The 22500-nt window shown below is 47.9% G+C and overlaps 1 protein-coding gene across 2 annotated transcripts in view; it reads right to left on the bottom strand.

The window, feature by feature from the left end:
• Positions 1-22500, bottom strand: part of ythdc2 (YTH domain containing 2) — a 76991-nt gene that overhangs the window by 45866 nt on the left and 8625 nt on the right. For both annotated transcript variants that reach the window (XM_079814035.1, XM_079814036.1), the window contains exons 5-17: positions 20929-21122; positions 16124-16290; positions 14975-15077; positions 13257-13413; positions 12943-13050; positions 10440-10576; positions 10234-10369; positions 8359-8485; positions 6200-6265; positions 5764-5942; positions 5413-5509; positions 2159-2246; positions 1975-2055 (exon numbers count right to left, since the gene is read on the bottom strand). In XM_079814035.1, coding sequence (XP_079670161.1) covers positions 1975-2055; positions 2159-2246; positions 5413-5509; positions 5764-5942; positions 6200-6265; positions 8359-8485; positions 10234-10369; positions 10440-10576; positions 12943-13050; positions 13257-13413; positions 14975-15077; positions 16124-16290; positions 20929-21122 — 1640 coding nt within the window. The remainder of the gene's footprint in view (positions 1-1974; positions 2056-2158; positions 2247-5412; positions 5510-5763; positions 5943-6199; positions 6266-8358; positions 8486-10233; positions 10370-10439; positions 10577-12942; positions 13051-13256; positions 13414-14974; positions 15078-16123; positions 16291-20928; positions 21123-22500) is intronic.

The following is a 22500-nucleotide window of genomic DNA, read 5'->3' as shown; positions in this document are numbered from 1 at the left end:
ATCCGCAGAACACACACCAGTTACAGTCGCAGAACACACACCAGTTACAGTCGCAGAACACACACCATCATCCGCAGAACACACACCATCATCCGCAGAACACACCATCATCCGCAGAACACACACCAGTTACAGTCGCAGAACACACACCAGTTACAGTCACAGAACACACACCAGTTACAGTCGCAGAACACACACCAGTTACAGTCGCAGAACACACACCAGTTACAGTCGCAGAACACACACCAGTTACAGTCGCAGAACACACACCAGTTACAGTCGCAGAACACACACCAGTTACAGTCGCAGGACACACACCAGTTACAGTCACAGAACACACACCAGTTACAGTCACAGAACACACACCATCATCCGCAGAACACACACCAGTTACAGTCACAGAACACACACCAGTTACAGTCACAGAACACACACCAGTTACAGTCACAGAACACACACCAGTTACAGTCACAGAACACACACCAGTTACAGTCACAGAACACACACCAGCTACAGTCGCAGAACACACACCAGTTACAGTCGCAGAACACACACCAGTTACAGTCGCAGAACACACACCAGTTACAGTCACAGAACACACACCAGTTACAGTCACAGAACACACACCATCATCCGCAGAACACACACCAGTTACAGTCGCAGAACACACACCATCATCCGCAGAACACACACCAGTTACAGTCGCAGAACACACACCAGTTACAGTCACAGAACACACACCAGTTACAGTCGCAGAACACACACCAGTTACAGTCACAGAACACACACCAGTTACAGTCGCAGAACACACACCAGTTACAGTCGCAGAACACACACCAGTTACAGTCACAGAACACACACCAGTTACAGTCGCAGAACACACACCATCATCCGCAGAACACACACCAGTTACAGTCGCAGAACACACACCAGTTACAGTCGCAGAACACACACCAGTTACAGTCGCAGAACACACACCAGTTACAGTCGCAGAACACACACCAGTTACAGTCGCAGAACACACACCAGTTACAGTCGCAGAACACACACCAGTTACAGTCGCAGAACACACACCAGTTACAGTCGCAGAACACACACCATCATCCGCAGAACACACACCAGTTACAGTCGCAGAACACACACCAGTTACAGTCGCAGAACACACACCAGTTACAGTCGCAGAACACACACCAGTTACAGTCGCAGAACACACACCAGTTACAGTCGCAGAACACACACCAGTTACAGTCACAGAACACACACCAGTTACAGTCGCAGAACACACACCAGTTACAGTCACAGAACACACACCAGTTACAGTCGCAGAACACACACCAGCTACAGTCGCAGAACACACACCAGTTACAGTCACAGAACACACACCAGTTACAGTCACAGAACACACACCAGTTACAGTCGCAGAACACACACCAGTTACAGTCGCAGAACACACACCAGTTACAGTCGCAGAACACACACCAGTTACAGTCGCAGAACACACACCAGTTACAGTCGCAGAACACACACCAGTTACAGTCGCAGAACACACACCAGTTACAGTCACAGAACACACACCAGTTACAGTCGCAGAACACACACCAGCTACAGTCGCAGAACACACACCAGTTACAGTCACAGAACACACACCAGTTACAGTCACAGAACACACACCAGTTACAGTCGCAGAACACACACCAGTTACAGTCGCAGAACACACACCAGTTACAGTCGCAGAACACACACCAGTTACAGTCACAGAACACACACCAGTTACAGAACACACACCAGTTACAGTCGCAGAACACACACCAGTTACAGTCGCAGAACACACACCAGTTACAGTCGCAGAACACACACCAGTTACAGTCGCAGAACACACACCAGTTACAGTCGCAGAACACACACCAGTTACAGTCACAGAACACACACCATCATCCGCAGAACGTTAGCATGCACTGATAATGGAACCCAAACCTCTTTGACTTTGCCGGAGTCGATGACGAACACGACGTCGTTGACGGTGATGCTGGTTTCTGCGATGTTGGTGGAGAGGATCTGGAGAGGGAGAGGAGATCGTCTGAGGCGCTTCATTTAAAGGAGTGTGTGTGTGTGTGTGTGTGTGTGTGTGAAGCTCACAGAAACGAGACGAGATACGCACGATCTTGCGGACGCCTTTGGGAGTGTTCCTCAGAACCTTCTTCTGGTCTGACGTCTGCATACTGGAGTGAAGGATGAACACCTGGAACCTGAGGACGGACCGGAAACACATTCACACACTCACATAGAACACACACACACACACACACACACACACACACTCGCACACACACACACACACATTCACACACTCACATAGAACACATCTAGAGCTCGGAAACTCATTTACACCATGGAATTAAAAAAGAAAAAAGGTTTATATCTCACAATTCTGACTTTATTTCCCACAATTCCGAGTCTATTTCCCACAATTCCGAGTTTATTTCCCACAATTCCAAGTTTATATCTCGTAATTTCGAATGTATTTCTGACAATTGTCTTTTTCCCCGCAATTCTGTTTATATCCCACAATTCCGAGGTTATTTCCTTCAATTCCGAGTTTATTTATCAGAATTACGAGTTTAATTTCTGCAAATTCGAGTTTATTTCATACAATTCTGTCTTTTTCCCCACAATTCTGTTTATATGCCACAATACCAAGTTTATTTACCAAAATTCAGAGTTTACTTCCCAGAATTCCAAGTTTATTTCCCAGAATTACGCGTTTATTTACCAAAATTCTGAGTTTGATTCCCGCAATTCTGTTTATCTCCCACAATTCCAAGTTATATCTCGTAATTCTGAATTTATATCTCACAGTTCCAAGTTTACTTCCCAGAATTCCGAGTTTATTTACCGAAATTCCGAGTTGAATTCCCGCAATTCTGTCTTTTCCCCCGCAATTCTGTTTATATCACACAGTTCCTAATTGTTTTTCTGTTTATTTCTTTCAATTCCTAGTTTATTTCACAGAATTACGAGTTTATATCCCACAATTCCAAAGTTATATCTCAAAATTATGAATTTATTTACCGAAATTCCAAGTTTATTCCTGAAATTTCCAAGTTTATTTCTTACAATTCTGTCTTTTTCCCCGCAATTTTGTTTATATCTCGCAATTCCGAGTTTATTTCCCAGAATTCTGAGTTTATTTCCAGAAAACACCTTTACATCTCGCACACTCGCTCGCACACTCTCTCACAATCACTCTCACACTCACTCGCTCGCCATCACTCGCTCGCACTCGCCCACACTCACTCTCACACTCACTCACTCTCACACACACACACACTCACTCTCACACACACACACTCACTCTCACACACACACACTCACTCTCACACACACACTCACTCTCACACACACACTCACTCTCACACACACACACTCACTCTCACACACACACTCACTCTCACACACACTCACTCTCACACACACACTCACTCTCACACACACTCACTCACTCTCACACACACTCACTCACTCTCACACACACTCACTCACTCTCACACACACACTCACTCTCTCTCTCACACACACACACACACACACACACACACACACACACACACACACACACACACTCACTCACTCTCACACTCACTCTCTCACTCTCACACTCACTCTCACACTCTCACACTCTCACACTCACTCTCAAACTCACTCACTCACTCTCAAACTCACTCACTCACTCACTCACACTCACTCACTCTCACACTCACTCACTCTCACACACACACACACTCACTCACTCTCACACACACACACACACACTCACTCTCACACACTCTCTCTCACTCACACTCACTCTCACTCTCACACTCACTCTCACACTCACTCTCACACTCACTCTCACACTCACTCTCACACTCACTCTCACACTCACTCTCACTCTCACTCTCACTCTCACTCTCACACTCACTCTCACACTCACTCACTCACTCTCACACTCACTCTCACACTCACTCACTCACTCACTCACACTCACTCTCACACTCTCACTCTCACACTCACTCACTCACACTCACTCTCACACTCACTCACTCTCACACTCACTCACTCTCACACTCACTCACTCACTCACTCTCACTCTCACTCTCACACTCACTCTCACACTCACTCTCACACTCACTCACGCTCACACTCAAACTCACTCTCGCTCACACTCGCCCACACTCACTCAAACACACTCACTCACTCTCACACTCACTCTCACTCTCACACTCACTCTCACACTCACTCTCACACTCACTCTCACACTCACTCTCACACTCACTCTCACACTCACTCTCACACTCACTCTCACACTCACTCTCACACTCACTCTCACACTCACTCTCACTCTCACACTCACTCTCACTCTCACACTCACACTCACTCTCACACTCACACTCACTCTCACACTCACTCTCACACACACACACTCTAACACACACACACACACTCGCTCGCACACTCACTCGCACACTCACTCGCACACTCACTCGCACACTCACTCGCACACTCACTCGCACACTCACTCGCACACTCACTCGCACACTCACTCGCACACTCACTCGCACACTCACTCGCACACTCACTCGCACACACACACACGCTCACACACACTCGCTCACGCACTCACTCACTCACTCACTCACTCACACACACACACTCACTCACACACACTCACTCACTCGCACACTCGCTCGCACACTCGCTCGCACACTCGCTCGCACACTCGCTCGCACACTCGCACACACACACACACACACGCTCACACGCACACCCGCACGCTCACTCGCACACTCACTCGCACACTCACTCGCACACTCACTCGCACACTCACTCGCACACTCACTCGCACACTCACTCGCACACTCACTCGCACACTCACTCGCACACTCACTCGCACACTCACTCGCACACTCACTCGCACACTCACTCGCACACTCACTCGCACACTCACTCGCACACTCACTCGCACACTCACTCGCACACTCACTCGCACACTCACTCGCACACTCACTCGCACACCGCACACTCACTCGCACACTCACTCGCACACTCACTCGCACACCGCACACTCACTCACGCACTCACTCACGCACTCACTCACGCACTCACTCACTCACACACACTCACTCACACACACTCACTCACTCACACACACTCACTCACACACACTCACTCACACACACTCACTCACACACACTCACTCACACACACTCACTCAGTCGCACACTCAGTCGCACACTCGCTCGCTCACTCGCACACACACACACACGCTCACACGCCCACACGCTCACACGCTTACACGCTCGCACACCCGCTCGCACACTCACACGCCCACACGCTCACACACTCACACACACACGCTCACACACACACACTCACCTCTGCTGGTGCTCGGTGAACCTTTTATCATCAAAGATGATGCGATCCTTCAGAGAGACGATCTCATCATAGCCAGGAAGGAATATCAGCACTGCGCCTGAGCACACACACACACACACACACACACACACACACACACACTGATGCTGTAGTAACAAACTGACCGAGTGTTTGACTGAGCTAACGTCTGAGCACACACACACACACACCCTGATGCTGTAGTGTCCGCTCACCTTCGTCTGAGCACACACACACTCACACACTCACCTTCGTCTGAGCTCTGGCAGATGTTGGCCAGCAGATGCAGGATGAGGTCTGAGCACACACACACACACACACACACACACTCACCTTCGTCTGAGCTCTGGCAGATGTTGGCCAGCAGATGCAGGATGAGGTCCAGGTCCACCTTCTCGTCATCGAAGCTGTGGTGATACGCCTTGAGCCGCTCCTGATCCTCAGAGCTCAGCTCAGATGAGGCCGTCTGAACCAGAGACGCCTCGTCCATCCGCCCCGCTTCAACACACCATCTGTGCACACACACACACACACACAATGTGACAGCAGAACACCCCGAGTGTGTGTGTGTGTGTGTGTGTGTGTGTGTGTGTGATGGGTAGGTTTAGGGGCAGTGTAAGCGGATAGAAAATACGGTTTGTACGGTATAAAAAACATTATGCCTATGGAATGTCCTCACATTTCACAAAAACAAACATGTGTGTGTGTGTGTGTGTGTGTGTGTGTGTGTGTGTGTGTGTGTGTGAGTGACACCAGACGCAGGGCTTACATGTGAGACTCCAGCAGATCCACAGCCTCGGGTTGCTTGAAGTGTTTGGCCCAGTCAAGAGCCGTCCTGAAACGTGAGGGTTCAAAGTTCATTCAGTTCGATAACTGTCAATGTTTATGTATATATAGATACCGTAAAACTTCAAATAATAGCCGAGTCCTAAATAGACGCCTGTCTCTTTTAAACGCCTGGTGTGACGACAGGTTTGGGGAAATAAAGGCCGGTCTCAAATAGACGCCGGGTCTGTTTTTCAGTATCGGCTGTATTTGATCTTCTCAAACCCGTCAGATCGTCTGTTCTATGTTTTGATTAGATTTCACGTGACAGACGGAACCGTTCATGAACGACTCATCACTATGGCAACATAACAAAGAGGTTAACGAACTTTCAGTTTTTCTTAATTCTCTCAATACCACCTTGGAGAAAAGTATAATTTGACATTTAAGCTGACAAATTTCAAGCGTGGGTAAAGCTGGATACGGAGCGGCTGAAACATTCCTTTAATGCTTGCGCGCAGACGTGCGCGTGTGTTTGTGTGTGCGAGGGAGAAGGAGGAGATATATTTCATTAACTTCGGGATGTTATCGTTATCAAGAATCGCGGGGATGATGATAGTGATGAATAGAGTAATTCTCTATCACATTGCAGTTGTTTTATAGCCTTCATTCTTTCTTGTTGATGTGTTTCGGGCAACAAGTTCATACGCTCAATGGATTTTAGCGGTAACTTATATTGTTCTGCCCATTGCTGTCACATCGTTTCGTTTTTTGTGCTGCCAATAATCTAAGACATTTCTTACATTAAATGATTTGTCAAACACATTTGAATTAATTATAAATAAAACGTAATATAATGTGGTAACCTCCTACCGTCATGCTTGAACATCTCAACACTAAATTAAAGGCCTGTCTCTTATAGACGCCTGTTTCAAATACAAGCCGGTGCAGTTCGGCGATTTGGGTAAATAGAAGCCCGGGCTATTATTTGAAATGATATATATTATATATATATATATTATATAAATCAGTTCAAGTTTGAGTCAGTTTGTTGTTGTTTTTTGTGATTTTTATTCATTTTCTGTTTTAAATATGTATATTATTATTCATTAATTTTGTATTTATTTGTTTTGGTTTATATTTAATTTTCTGCCTAAAATAAAATAAGTAAATATTTGCCAGTGCGCTCAGAATTTTTTTTACTTAAGTCAAATGTGAAACGGTTCACTTCATATACATCATTTTGTTTGTATTTTAAGTCATTTGATGTATGTATGTTTAGATATTTGTGCTGGAGAACGAAGATTTTTTTATAGCGCATGCAACATTATATGCCATAACTTTATGAATTTAAGACTTTCTGCTGATTTTAAACTAAATGTGAAAAGTGATCTTGGCTCGATTTTTGAATATTTTAAATTATTAGTATGTTTGGTATAGATCTATATTAGACCACATTTTAATAATTGCTGTTTTCACTATAATTTTATTTTACGTTTTTGTATTTTTGTTGAGTGTTTTTGTCAATTTTATTATACATTTTTAATGTCTATATAATTTTATACATTTGTATTTATTACTAGGCCTGGTAAATCCATTGAGATTGTTTAGTATTAGTACTTCAAGTTAAAAAGTTTATTTTATTTTATTTATTGATAGTTTATTATTTTATTTTGTTTTAATTTATTTTATTATTTTTTATTTTATTATTTGTATTATTATTATTATTATAATTTTTTTATTTTATTAAATTAATTAATTAATTTATATTTTATTATTTTATTTTATTATTTGTATTATTTTTTATTTAATTTATTTATTTGTATTTATTTAATTTAATAAATTTTTTATTATTTTTTATTTATATTTCATTATTTTATTTTAAATATTTTATTTTATTATTTGTATTATTATTTTTTTAAATAAATAAATACATTTATATTTTATTTTATTATTTGTATTATTATTATTTTTTCTTTTCTTTTCTTTTCTTTTTTTATTTAATTTAATTAATTTTTTATTATAATTTTTTCTTTAATTATGACATTTTTGAATTTTTTTAAATGTGCTTTAGTGTAATTCTTCATCAAGTTAGCATTGGCTGTTGTGTATGGTTGTAGCTTTAGCTAGCGTGTGGCGCGCGGCTGCTCTCCGACTCCTCACCAGCCGTTGGAGGCTCTGATGTTGACGTTTGCGCCCATGCTCAGCAGCTGCTCCATCTGGCTGAGAAACCCTCGACCCGCAGCCACCATCATCGCTGTGGCGCTCGTCTCGCTGTGCATGTAGTCCACTGAAACACACACACACACACACACACACGAGAAACACACACACCAGACTTCAGCTCAGAGCGCGCTCGAGGGCTGTATGACTTCATTACAGGCCCCAGACACTGGACGCGATTTTGACGCGCGAATAATTCCAGCGATGGTTTTATTTTCAGATCAGCTGTTTGTGTAATGAGAGCTTTCCCACCGAACGCGAATGTGCTGTGGCGAAAAAACGATGTTTATTTTTTTCGTTTCGATGTCGATTTTTTTAACACTCGCAGCGACAGAAAAGGCTTAAACCAATCACATACAAGGAAACAAAGGTCCCGAAATGTCCAGTTGATGTCAGTAGCCATTCAATCAACATTAACCTTTGCCAGGTGTGGCATTTCTCCTGAGATTACAGCTGTAGTTGTGTTTACAGCTGTGCAGATGCAGATGTGTTTGCCCACTATAGGCTACAGATTACCATATTATAATCAATACCGGTACATAGATTTTTGTTTTTTATCTAATTGCGTCCGCGACTATAGAAAGTGAATGTGTTTCCGTCAGTACGACTGTGGCACTGAAATGTTTACATTGTGACTCAACTGGAAACACAGCAGCTCCGGATCGAGCCGTTCCTGGTGTGTGTGTGTGTGTGTGTGAGTGTGAGTGTGAGTGTGAGTGTGAGTGTGTGTGAGTGTGTGTGTGTGTGTGTGTGTGTTAGAGTGAGTGTGAGTGTGTGTGTGAGTGTGAGTGTGTGTGTGAGTGTGAGTGTGAGTGTGAGTGTGTGTGAGTGTGTGTGTGTGTGTGTGTGTGTGTTAGAGTGAGTGTGAGTGTGTGTGTGAGTGTGAGTGTGTGTGTGAGTGTGTGTGTGTGTGTGTGTGTGTGTGTGTGTGTGTGTGTGAGTGTGTGTGTTAGAGTGAGTGTGAGTGTGTGTGTGTGTGTGTGTGTGTGTGTGTGTGTGTGTGTGTGTGTGTGTGTGGGGGCATGTTTTTGTGAAATATCAGGACACAAATGTGTATAATGACATGGGTATTACAAAAAGAGGGTGAAATATGAAGACGTTCCCCATGTCCTCACTTTTCAAAATGCTTATAAATCACACAGAATGAGTTTTTTTTCACAGAAAGTGAACTGCACAGTCTCCTGTGAGGGCTAGGTTTAGGGGCAGGGGCAGTGTGTGTGTGTGTGTGTGTGTGTGTGTGTGTGTGTGTGTGTGTGTGTGTGTGTGTGTGTGTGTGTGTGTGTGTGTGTGTGTGTGTGTGATGGGTAGGTTTAGGGGCAGTGTAAGGGGATAGAAAATACGGTTTGTACGGTATAAAAACCATTACGCCTATGGAATGTCCTCACATTTCACAAAAACAAACATGTGTGAGTGTGTGTGTGTGTGTGTGTGTGTGTATCGTCAGATGCGCTGCTACCGTCTCTGTCTGGAGGAGCTCCTCAAATTGTCCCACGGACATTTGAAAGTAAGGAACCGGCCATGATGAAGCTTTAGCTCCTGTAGAAGATGAGCATCTTCCCCTTCAGACTCTCTGTTCTTTAAGACTGGCTGCACCCAAAACCTTCTTCTCTGTCTTTTAAAGAAAATTAAAAGCTCGTCTCCACTGAATGATGAAGTGTCCGTGTTTTCTCAGCTGTCGCCGCGAATGTTTTGGAATGTCTGAGCTCTGAAACGTCGCAAACTCGCGTCGCGGCTGCTGTGAACAGTTTTGACGCGAACTATTCGCACACGAAATATTTGCTTTTCCGTTACGCGTCCGGTGTGAAAGGGCCTTACCACTGATGTTCTCGTTCAGGATGAGGTTGAAGAGCTGTGTGAAGGCGTCGGCGTCTTGGTTCAAGAAGATGTTGGAGATGCAGGCGTCCATTTCCCGGAGCAGCCAGGGCTCCAGCGTGGCCACGTCCTTCTCGCTCTGAGGACAACAGAAGAGCGTTAGCACGGATGACACGCTAACATCACGTGAAAGAAGCGAGAGAAGAGACCATCTGGCTGAAGACACTGTCCCCGCCGTCATCCAGGAGGTCGTTCTCCTGCAGGACACAAGATGGCGTCTTTTCCCTCGGAGGATCGTCCCGGCGGGCGGCACACCACTCAGTGAGGGACGTCTGCTGCCGCTCCTCTGAGGACACACACGGCTCTATTACACAGAACTGAGACTGTTTAAAGGTGCAGTGTGTAAGTTTTAGCAGCATCTACACCTGTCCACCTGTCTCCATTGATAGAGAATGGCACACACAGGACAAATATGTCCTCATGTGAGACAGCAGAGAGTAGCTAGCGCTCTGTAGAGAAGTTTGTCCCTTTAGGGCTACCGTAGAAACATGACGGCACAAAATGGCGGCTTCACTGTACCTGCGGTGTGTGGTGGATAGAAACGGCTCATTCTAAGGTCATAACGGTCTTTATACAGCACTGAAAACATAGTATATTGCATTTCTGTCAATAGATCCTCATTAATATTACACACTGCACCTTTAAGTATAACAGTTCATTTACTCTACCGGTCAAAGCTGCATTAATCTGCTCATAAATCCAGTAAATCAGTGAAAGTGAAAGAGAAGTTACCGTGAATTTCAGTTTATCCTTCATTATTATAACTTCTTTTGTCTCATGTAACCAACGGTAAAAATACGTCACCGTCCCACAGGTGGGACGCCTGGTGCTCTTTTTTTGATCGCCTTTTTTTCATATCATATATTTAAGTAATTATCACAAATTAGGTATCATTTGAAAGCTTACAAACTCAAAATTCATCCTGTGAAAACCGTTTTAGAAATCGGACATTGTGTTGCCATGGAAACGTTACTCTAAATTATTCTAGTGGGCTCCTCCCCCTAGTGGGCGCTGTCATGTTTCATATTACAACAATTATTTTAACTACTTTATAGTCAAAATCTTTTCCAATCTTGACAAAACGCATATTGTCGGAAAGGTCTGAGTCTCAAGGGTCCATATTTGGTGACTGTTTTGTGATGGAAGTAATATTTGGACAGAAATTTACAGGAAAATGCATCAAAACAACAATAAATGGAATTTGAATGACACCCGGTGGCTATTTTTGGTACAGCACCCTAAACAAAATCTCATGGGAACTTCAATTTTTGTGATATCAACTTCAAATTTGGAACACAAATTGGTTAGACATATGGCTTTGATTTTATAGTAATTTTAGAGTCAATTCTTTTTTGTAAAATATATATTTTATATGAAATAAAAAATATTTAGTACAGTATTTTTCATTTACAGTAAATTTAAACTTCCATAACTATTTCATACTTTCATATTTTGAATTGCTTTCACTTCAGTAATAATCTGCAGAATGTCGTCTTTAAAACGAGACCAAAACTTTGGTCTATATTCCAAAGCATTCTTGAATTACAGCCCTTTAAGTTTGGATAGTGCATTTTCATGTGTATTCTCAAAAAGGGGGGTGACAGTTAAAGGGATAAACTTTTTATACTTTCATTTATGGGTCACACTCAGGACCTTCGGGTCAAAAATTACCCGGAGGGCGGGATTAAGACAAAACTTGGCTGTTTATTATTTAGTTTGGGGGGGGCATGGCCCCTCGTGAACATTTTGATTTCTATGATCTACACATGTGCAGATGTTCTGAACGCCCAAAAATGAGACAACAGCTTGAAAATCATGTCAGTGGCAGATATGACTGATAACGTTTTTCCATTTTCATCAGTGAAGACAGTAAACATATGTTTAACTGATATTTATATGCTTTATGAATCATTTTTGAAGGCTAACAGGAAAGCTAGGTAACTAAATTTATTCAATTAATTCACAATATGCACACATTCATTACTAATCGTATGCTCAATACAGGCTGAAAAAAGCTGAACTTTTTTATTTACTGAATGCTGCACATGGAATTATTAATTTACAATATGCACACATTCATTACTATTAATCTTATGCCTAATCTGAAGAAAACGGCTTTGTTAATATTTCTTGTTTGTTAATTATAAATGACATTGGGCTACATAAGCCTATTTCAAATCAAAATGACGAAATTAGACAAAAGTTTATTAATTTTGCTGAATATTTTTGTCATGTGTTTAACATTTCTGACGTACAGAAGCTGCTGTCAGATATTAAATGTTTAGTTTAGCTTCATATCTCGCACTTGACGTCGAGTCGCGCTCCGCCTCAGCAGCTTCTGTGAACATAAAGCCCGCCTACTCTGATTTGATTGGTTTCTCAAATATTTTGACATTGACGAGCGGTGACGGACCAATGAGAGCTTGTTTGAATGGGTGCTCCAGTTTACTTTCACTTTCAATTTCACGATCATGCATATTCTGTGAATAGGAAGCGGTGGTGCTGAACGTATTCACTATATATTATATATATTTACTATATATTCACAGCTGATCTACACTGGAGGAATATTTCACTGTTTTACTGGAGTTATGATCAGATAATGAGCAGAAGAGACATTAAAGCGTGGTATTTCCTGTATTGGGGCATCACCTCTCTGCGCCTCCTTCTTGTATTTGCTCATGTCTTTGTTTGTGTAGCCGGTGGTTCGCAGGATGTCCTCCAGAAAGAGCTGCTTCACCTCATATGGACAACCTTTGACTTCAAAGACAACTCAACGTTAATATTCACCTCTGATATGAAAATCTGATGCATTATGACACTAGCATTGATGTTTGCCAGGGTTGAGCTCCAAACTAATTCATTAACTCGATTCCTGAATTTGAACTGAGGTGGCAATATGAAAAATTTAAGGAAGTATTAAACTAAAGAGCTGATGTATTGATTCCTGTAAATGTTGTCCTTACTGTGAATAACAGGACAGGCCCCGAAGTATCTGATGAACAGATTGACGTCCAGGGCGGCGCTGGACAGGATGAGCTTTAGCGACGGCATCTTCTGAAGCATGTCCTTCATCTTCGTGAGCAGGAAGTCCGTCAGTCCGTCTCGCTCATGCACCTCGTCCTATAGGAGATCAGGATGAGCTCATGAACCCGGCTCCAGAGGAACATTCCTTTAGATCTTCATTTCACACAATTCCAAGTTTATTTCCCACAAGTTTAGATCTCGCAATTACAAGTTTATATCCCGCAATTCCCAGTTTATATCTCGTCATTACTGAGTTTATTTCTTGCAGTTCCGAGTTTATATCCCGCAATTCCGAGTTAATATCTCGTAATTCCGAGTTAATATCTCGTAATTCCGAGTTTATATCTCGTAATTCCGAGTTTATATCCCGCAACTCTGAGTTTATATCTCGTCATTACTGAGTTTATTTCTTGCAATTCCGAGTTTATATCTCACAATTCAAAGTTTATATCTCACAATTCCATGTTTATATCTCGCAATTCCGAGTTTATATCTCGTAATTCCAAGTTTATATCTCACAATTCCAAGTTTATATCTCACAATTCCAAGTTTATATCTCGCAATTCTGAGTTTGTGTCTCACACTTCTGACATTATTCCCCGCAATTCAGAGTTTATTTCCTAGAATTCCCTGTTTATATCTCACAATTCCAAGTTTATATCTCACAATTCCAAGTTTATATCTTGTAATTTCGAGTTTATGTCTCGTAATTCCGAGTTTATGTCTCACATTTCCGAGTTTATGTCTCACAATTCCAAGTTTATATCTTGTAATTTCGAGTTTATGTCTCGTAATTCCGAGTTTATGTCTCACAATTCCAAGTTTATATCTCACAATTCCAAGTTTATATCTCGTAATTCCGAGTTTATGTCTCACATTTCCGAGTTTATGTCTCACATTTCCGAGTTTATGTCTCACAATTCCAAGTTTATATCTCACAATTCCAAGTTTATATCTCGTAATTCCGAGTTTATGTCTCACATTTCCGAGTTTATGTCTCACATTTCCGAGTTTATGTCTCACAATTCCAAGTTTATATCTCGTAATTCCAAGTTTATAGCTCACAATTCCAAGTTTATGTCTCGTAATTACGAGTTTATAGCTCACAATTCCAAGTTTACAACTCACAATTCCAAGTTTATATCTCACAATTCCAAGTTTATGTCTCGTAATTCCGAGTTTATATCTCACAATTCCAAGTTTACAACTCACACTTCTGACATTATTCCCTGCAATTCCGAGTTTATTTCCTAGAATTCCCTGTTTATATCTCACAATTCCAAGTTTATATCTCGCAATTCCAAGTTTATATCTCATATTTCCGAGTTTATATCTCGTAATTCCGAGTTTATATCTCGTAATTCCGAGTTTAAATCTCGTAATTCCGAGTTTATATCTCGTAATTCCAAGTTTATATCTCGTAATTCCAAGTTTATATCTCGCAATTCCGAGTTTATATCTCGTAATTCTGAGTTTATTTCCTAGAATTCCCTGTTTATATGTCAGACTTCTGACTTTTTTGCTCTGAACTCCCCATAACCCTCAGTGTGGAGCAGGAGCTCCCTCTCTAGAGCAGGAATGGGGATGATCCCGTGGGATGGAGGGATGGAGGAGCAGAGGGATGGAGGGATGGAGGGATGGAGGGGCGGAGTCTCACCACGATGACGTGTGTGACCATGGCCATGGCCTCGTCTCCGGACATCAGTGTCCTCAGCAGGACTCCACTCGTGCAGAACGTCAGCAGCGTTTTAGGGGAAACTCTGAGGGGAATTACCCACAATTCATCAGCACGTCTGCAGTTATCTAATGGTCATTATACACAAACAAATAATGATATCTCTCGATTCTCATTTTGATGAACTGATATCGATCCTTACATCCCAGGAATCAATCTTTTATTCTGTGCTGTTTTCACTCCATTATTTCTGACTTTATTTCCCACAATTCCAATCCAGGTTTACATCTCGCAAATCTGATTTAACTTCACTAAACATTATTTGTAGCTCCTGCCATCCATTTAAAAACTCTCAGCTTTAGTTGACTGTAGTAAATTCCGTCAGTAACAGTGTGTGTGTCTGTGTGTGTGTGTGTGTGTGTGTGTGTGTGTGCGCGTCTGTGTGCGAGTGTGTGCATGTGTGTGTGTGTGCGTCTGTGTGTGAGTGTGTGTGTGTGTGTGTGTGTGTGTGTGTGTGTGTGCGCGTCTGTGTGTGCGTCTGTGTGTGAGTGTGTGCATGTGTGTGTGTCTGTGTGCGTCTGTGTGTGCGTCTGTGTGTGTGTGTGTGCGTCTGTGTGTGCGTCTGTGTGTGAGTGTGTGCATGTGTGTGTGTCTGTGTGAGTGTGTGTGTGTGTGCGCGTCTGTGTGCGAGTGTGTGCATGTGTGTGCATGTGTGTGTGTGTGCGTCTGTGTGCGAGTGTGTGCATGTGTGTGTGAGTGTGTGCATGTGCGAGTGTGTGCATGTGTGTGTGAGTGTGTGCATGTGTGTGTGTGTGTGTGCGTCTGTGTGTGAGTGCGTGCATGTGTGCGCGTCTGTGTGCGAGTGTGTGCATGTGTGTGCATGTGTGTGCATGTGTGTGTGTGTGTGTGTGTGCGTCTGTGTGCATGTGTGTGTGAGTGTGTGCATGTGCGAGTGTGTGCATGTGTGTGTGAGTGTGTGCATGTGTGTGTGTGTGCGTCTGTGTGTGAGTGTGTGCATGTGTGTGTGTATGTGTGTCTGTGTGTGTGTGTGTGTGTGTATGTGTGTATGTGTGTGTGTATGTGCGTCTGTGTGTGCGTGTGTGTGTGTGTGTGTGTGTGGTTCCGCAGTACCTGCTCTCCAGCCGGATCTGATACCCGACGGCCTGCCCGATCTTCTCCCCCCGCTCCGCTGCCACTCGCTCCGCCACGGCGATGGTTGCTAACCTCCTGGGCTGAGTGCAGAAGATCCGGCACGGATTCCCGCTCCGGCTGCAGTCGTCCAGCAGGAACTGTGGGATCTGGGACGGACACAAGGGCGGTCAGCGGTTGCTCCACAGAAGGGGCGGGTCAGGGTCAGGGTCGGGTCAGGGTCAGGGGTGTCTCAGAAGGTCAGGGGTGTCTCAGGGTCAGGGTCGGGTCAGGGGTGTCTCAGAAGGTCAGGGGTGTCTCAGGGTCAGGGTCGGGTCAGGGGTGTCTCAGAAGGTCAGGGGTGTCTCAGGGTCAGGGTCGGGTCAGGGGTGTCTCAGGGTCAGGGTCGGGTCAGGGGTGTCTCAGGGTCAGGGTCGGGTCAGGGGTGTCTCAGGGTCAGGGTCGGGTCAGGGGTGTCTCAGGGTCGGGTCAGGGGTGTCTCAGAAGGTCAGGGGTGTCTCAGGGTCAGGGTCGGGTCAGGGGTGTCTCAGAAGGTCAGGGGTGTCTCAGGGTCAGGGTCGGGTCAGGGGTGTCTCAGGGTCGGGGTCAGGGGTGTCTCAGGGTCGGGGTCAGGGGTGTCTCAGGGTCGGGTCAGGGGTGTCTCGGGGTCAGGGGTGTCTCAGGGTCAGGGTCGGGTCAAGGGTGTCTCAGGGTCAGGGGTGTCTCAGGGCCAGGGTCGGGTCAGGGGTGTCTCAGGGTCAGGGGTGTCTCGGGGTCAGGGGTGTCTCGGGGTCAGGGGTGTCTCGGGGTCAGGGGTGTCTCGGGGTCAGGGTCGGGTCAGGGGTGTCTCAGGGTCAGGGGTGTCTCAGGGTCAGGGTCGGGTCAGGGGTGTCTCAGGGTCAGGGGTGTCTCAGGGTCAGGGGTGTCTAAGGGTCAGGGGTGTCTCAGGGTCGGGTCAGGGGTGTCTCGGGGTCAGGGGTGTCTCAGGGTCAGGGGTGTCTCAGGGTCAGGGTCGGGTCAGGGGTGTCTCAGGGTCAGGGTCGGGTCAGGGGTGTCTCAGGGTCAGGGGTGTCTCAGGGTCAGGGGTGTCTCAGGGTCAGGGGTGTCTCAGGGTCAGGGTCGGGTCAGGGGTGTCTCAGGGTCAGGGTCGGGTCAGGGGTGTCTCAGGGTCAGGGTCGGGTCAGGGGTGTCTCAGGGTCAGGGTCGGGTCAGGGGTGTCTCAGGGTCAGGGTCGGGTCAGGGGTGTCTCAGGGTCAGGGGTGTCTCAGGGTCAGGGTCGGGTCAGGGGTGTCTCAGGGTCAGGTTCGGGTCAGGGGTGTCTCAGGGTCAGGGTCAGGGGTGTCTCAGGGTCAGGGTCGGGTCAGGGGTGTCTCAGGGTCAGGGTCAGGGTCGGGTCAGGGGTGTCTCAGGGTCAGGGTCGGGGGTGTCTCAGGGTCAGGGTCGGGGTCAGGGGTGTCTCAGGGTCAGGGTCGGGTCAGTGGTGTCTCAGAAGGTCAGGGTCGGGTTAGGGGTGTCTCAGGGTCAGGGGCGGGTCAGGGGTGTCTCAGGGTCAGGGTCGGGTCAGTGGCGTCTCAGGGTCAGGGGCGTCTCAGGGTCAGGGGTGTCTCAGGGTCAGGGGTGTCTCAGGGTCAGGGTCGGGTCAGTGGCGGGTCAGGGTCAGGGGTGTCTCAGGGTCGGGTCAGGGGTGTCTCAGGGTCGGGTCAGGGGTGTCTCAGGGTCAGGGGTGTCTCAGGGTAAGGGTCGGGGTCAGGGGTGTCTCAGGGTCAGGGTCGGGTCAGGGGTGTCTCAGGGTCAGGGGTGTCTCAGGGTCAGGGTCGGGTCAGGGGTGTCTCAGGGTCAGGGTCGGGTCAGGGGTGTCTCAGGGTCAGGGTCGGGTCAGGGGTGTCTCAGGGTCAGGGTCAGGTCAGTGGCGGGTCAGGGGTGTCAGGGTCGGGTCAGGGGTGTCTCAGGGTCAGGGTCGGGTCAGGGGTGTCTCAGGGTCAGGGTCGGGTCAGTGGCGGGTCAGGGGTGTCTCAGGGTCAGGGGCGGGTCAGGGGTGTCTCAGGGTCAGGGTCAGGTCAGTGGCGGGTCAGGGTCAGGGGTGTCTCAGGGTCGGGTCAGGGGTGTCTCAGGGTCAGGGTCGGGTCAGGGGTGTCTCAGGGTCGGGTCAGGGGTGTCTCAGGGTCAGGGTCGGGTCAGGGGTGTCTCAGGGTCGGGTCAGGGGTGTCTCAGGGTCGGGTCAGGGTCAGGGTCGGGTCAGGGGTGTCTCAGGGTCAGGGTCGGGTCAGGGGTGTCTCAGGGTCGGGTCAGGGGTGTCTCAGGGTCAGGGTCGGGGTCAGGGGTGTCTCAGGGTCAGGGTCGGGTCAGGGGTGTCTCAGGGTCAGGGTCGGGTCAGGGGTGTCTCAGGGTCAGGTCAGGGGTGTCTCAGGGTCAGGGTCGGGTCAGGGGCGTCTCAGGGTCAGGGGTGTCTCAGGGTCGGGTCAGGGGTGTCTCAGGGTCAGGGTCGGGGGTGTCTCAGGGTCAGTGGCGGGTCAGGGGTGTCTCAGGGTCAGGGGCGGGTCAGGGGTGTCTCAGGGTCAGGGTCAGGTCAGTGGCGGGTCAGGGGTGTCTCAGGGTCGGGTCAGGGGTGTCTCAGGGTCAGGGTCGGGTCAGGGGTGTCTCAGGGTCGGGTCAGGGGTGTCTCAGGGTCAGGTCAGGGGTGTCTCAGGGTCAGGGTCGGGTCAGGGGTGTCTCAGGGTCGGGTCAGGGGTGTCTCAGGGTCAGGGTCGGGGTCAGGGGTGTCTCAGGGTCAGGGTCGGGTCAGGGGTGTCTCAGGGTCAGGGTCGGGTCAGGGGTGTCTCAGGGTCAGGGTCGGGTCAGGGGTGTCTCAGGGTCAGGGTCGGGTCAGGGGCGTCTCAGGGTCAGGGTCGGGTCAGGGGTGTCTCAGGGTCAGGGTCAGGGGTGTCTCAGGGTCAGGGTCGGGTCAGGGGTGTCTCAGGGTCAGGGTCGGGTCAGGGGCGTCTCAGGGGTGTCTCAGGGGCGGGTCAGGGTCAGGGGCGGGTCAGGGTCGGGTCAGGGGTGTCTCAGGGTCAGGGTCGGGTCAGTGGCGTCTCAGGGTCAGGGGCGGGTCAGGGGTGTCTCAGGGTCAGGGGCGGGTCAGGGTCAGGTCAGGGGCGGGTCAAGGTCAGGGTCAGGGTCGGGTCAGGGTAAGGGTCGGGTCAGGGTCAGGTCAGGGTTGGGTCAGGGTAAGGGGCGGGTCAGGGTCAGGTCAGGGTCAGGGGCGGGTCAGGGTCAGGGGCGGGTCAGGGGCGGGTCAGGGTCAGGGGCGGGTCAGGGTCAGGGTCGGGTCAGGGGTGTCTCAGGGTCAGGGTCGGGTCAGGGGTGTCTCAGGGTCAGGGTCGGGTCAGGGGTGTCTCAGGGTCAGGGTCGGGTCAGGGGTGTCTCAGGGTCAGGGTCGGGTCAGGGGCGTCTCAGGGTCAGGGTCGGGTCAGGGGTGTCTCAGGGTCAGGGTCGGGGTCAGGGGTGTCTCAGGGTCAGGGTCGGGTCAGGGGTGTCTCAGGGTCAGGGTCAGGGGTGTCTCAGGGTCAGGTCAGGGGTGTCTCAGGGTCAGGGTCGGGTCAGGGGCGTCTCAGGGGTGTCTCAGGGGCGGGTCAGGGTCAGGGGCGGGTCAGGGTCAGGGTCGGGTCAGGGGTGTCTCAGGGTCAGGGTCGGGTCAGTGGCGTCTCAGGGGTGTCTCAGGGTCAGGGGCGGGTCAGGGGCGGGTCAGGGGTGTCTCTGGGGCGGGTCAGGGTCGGGTCAGGGTCGGGTCAGGGGCGGGTCAAGGTCAGGGTCGGGTCAGGGTAAGGGTCGGGTCAGGGGCGGGTCAGGGTCAGGGGCGGGTCAGGGTCGGGTCAGGGTAAGGGGCGGGTCAGGGGCGGGTCAGGGGCGGGTCAGGGTCAGGTCAGGGTAAGGGGCGGGTCAGGGTCAGGGGCGGGTCAGGGTCAGGTCAGGGTCGGGTCAGGGTAAGGGGCGGGTCAGGGGCGTCTCAGGGTCAGGGGCAGGTCAGGGTCAGGGTAAGGGGCTGGTCAGGGTCAGGGGCGTCTCAGGGGCGGGTCAGGGGCGGGGCGGGGTCAGGGGCGGGTCAGGTCAGGGTCGGGTCAGGTCAGGGGCAGGTCAGGGTCAGGGGTGGGTCAGGGGCGTCTCAGGGGCGGGTCGGGGTCAGGGGCAGGTCAGGGGCAGGTCAGGGTCAGGGGCGTCTCAGGGGCGGGTCAGGGGCGTCTCAGGGGCGGGTCGGGGTCAGGGGCAGGTCAGGGTCAGGGTAAGGGTCGGGTCAGGGTAAGGGGCGGGTCAGGGTCAGGGGCGTCTCAGGGGCGGGTCGGGGTCAGGGGCGGGTCAGGGGCGGGTCAGGTCAGGTCAGGGGCAGGTCAGGGTCAGGGGCAGGTCAGGTCAGGGGCAGGTCAGGTCAGGGGCAGGTCAGGGTCAGGGGCGTCTCAGGGGCGGGTCAGGGGCGTCTCAGGGGCGGGTCGGGGTCAGGGGCAGGTCAGGGTCAGGGTAAGGGTCGGGTCAGGGTAAGGGGCGGGTCAGGGTCAGGGGCGTCTCAGGGGCGGGTCGGGGTCAGGGGCGGGTCAGGGGCGGGTCAGGTCAGGTCAGGGGCAGGTCAGGGGCGGGTCAGGTCAGGTCAGGGGCAGGTCAGGGGCGGGTCAGGTCAGGGGCAGGTCAGGGTCAGGGGCGTCTCAGGGGCGGGTCGGGGTCAGGGGCAGGTCAGGGTAAGGGTCGGGTCAGGGTAAGGGGCGGGTCAGGGTCAGGGGCGTCTCAGGGGCGGGTCAGGTCAGGGGCAGGTCAGGGGCAGGTCAGGGTCAGGACGCTCTCACCTGTGTGGTCTTCCCCGAGCCGGTCTCTCCCAGAACCAGCACCACCTGGTTCTCCCTGATGGTCTGGACCAGCTCCTCCTGCCGCTCAAACACGGGGAGAGTCCTCCGGAACACATCCAGCTCAGACGGGCCCCGCTCCTGAGGGACCTGAGGGATCCCGTGATTCAGGCGGCCGCTGGTCCTGCTCTTACTGTCTGAGGACACAAGGTCATGACCCCTGCTCATCAAACACTGCAGCCTTCCTCTACACTTCATCTACACCAACTCCATCACATCTCAGTCATTAAAATCATCAAACTTATACATTTGAACAAAAACAAGATTTTAATGGTCCAATGAAATTAGTTTTTATTTTTCCCAAATTTCATGTTTTCCTTTAAAAAAAAATTCTGGATTCTGTTTTAATGGTTTACTTAACTTTTAATATTAATCAAAAATCATGTCTAACCAACTGAATTTATATTATTCAGTTTATTTTTTTATCATATTCATATTATTTCCATTTGAATGTTTTCATTAAATCTTAGTCATCAAAAAAATCATGTCTAATTAATTGAAATTGTGAAACTGTACAATTTAACAACAATTTAAATAAAATTTTTACGATCCGTTCCAATTTGTTTATTATTTCCCAAATCCCATGTTTTCCATTTAAGTTTTTTCTGGATTCTGTTTTAATGGTTTAATTAACTTTTAATGTTAATCATAAATCATGTCTAATTCATTAAAATCATCAACTTATACAAGTTAACTCAAATTTATTTAAAGTTTAACAAAAACAAAAATGTTATGTTCCAATGAAATTATTTTTTTTCCTTCCCAAATTCTATTTTTATTTTTTCCAAATTCCATGTTTTCTTTTTTTATAGTTTAATTAGCGTTTAATTTTAATCAAAAATCATGTCTAACCACTAAATTTATATTCTTCTGTAAATTTCTTTCCCTAAAGTCATATTTTTTTCCCCATTTTAATGTTTACATTAAACATAAAAAAAAAAACTAAATAACGACTTATATAGTGATTACGATTTCAAAACAAGGCATCATGAAGCTTTGAAGCGTTATGAATCACTGAGTCGATTCAGCAGTTTGAAGCATTATGAATCAGTGAGTCGATTCAGCGGTTTGGAGTGTTATGAATCACTGAGTCGATTCAGCAGTTTGAAGCATTATGAATCAGTGAGTCGATTCAGCAGTTTGGAGCGTTATGAATCAGAGAGTCGATTCAGCGGTTCGGAGTGTTATGAATCAGTGAGTCGATTCAGCGGTTCGGAGTGTTATGAATCAGTGAGTCCATTCAGAGGTTTGGAGCGTTATGAATCAGTGAGTCGATTCAGCGGTTTGAAGCATTATGAATCAGTGAGTCGATTCAGCAGTTTGAAGCATTATGAATCAGTGAGTCGATTCAGCAGTTTGGAGCGTTATGAATCAGAGAGTCGATTCAGCAGTTTGGAGTGTTATGAATCAGTGAGTCCATTCAGAGGTTTGGAGCGTTATGAATCAGTGAGTCGATTCAGCAGTTTGAAGCATTATGAATCAGTGAGTCGATTCAGCAGTTTGGAGTGTTATGAA

Source organism: Gobio gobio (genome assembly GCF_949357685.1).
Source record: "Gobio gobio genome assembly, chromosome: 4".
NCBI classification, from domain to species: Eukaryota; Metazoa; Chordata; class Actinopteri; order Cypriniformes; family Gobionidae; genus Gobio; species Gobio gobio.
Note: the sequence above shows the minus strand (reverse complement) of the source record. Positions and strands in the feature narration are given on the sequence as shown.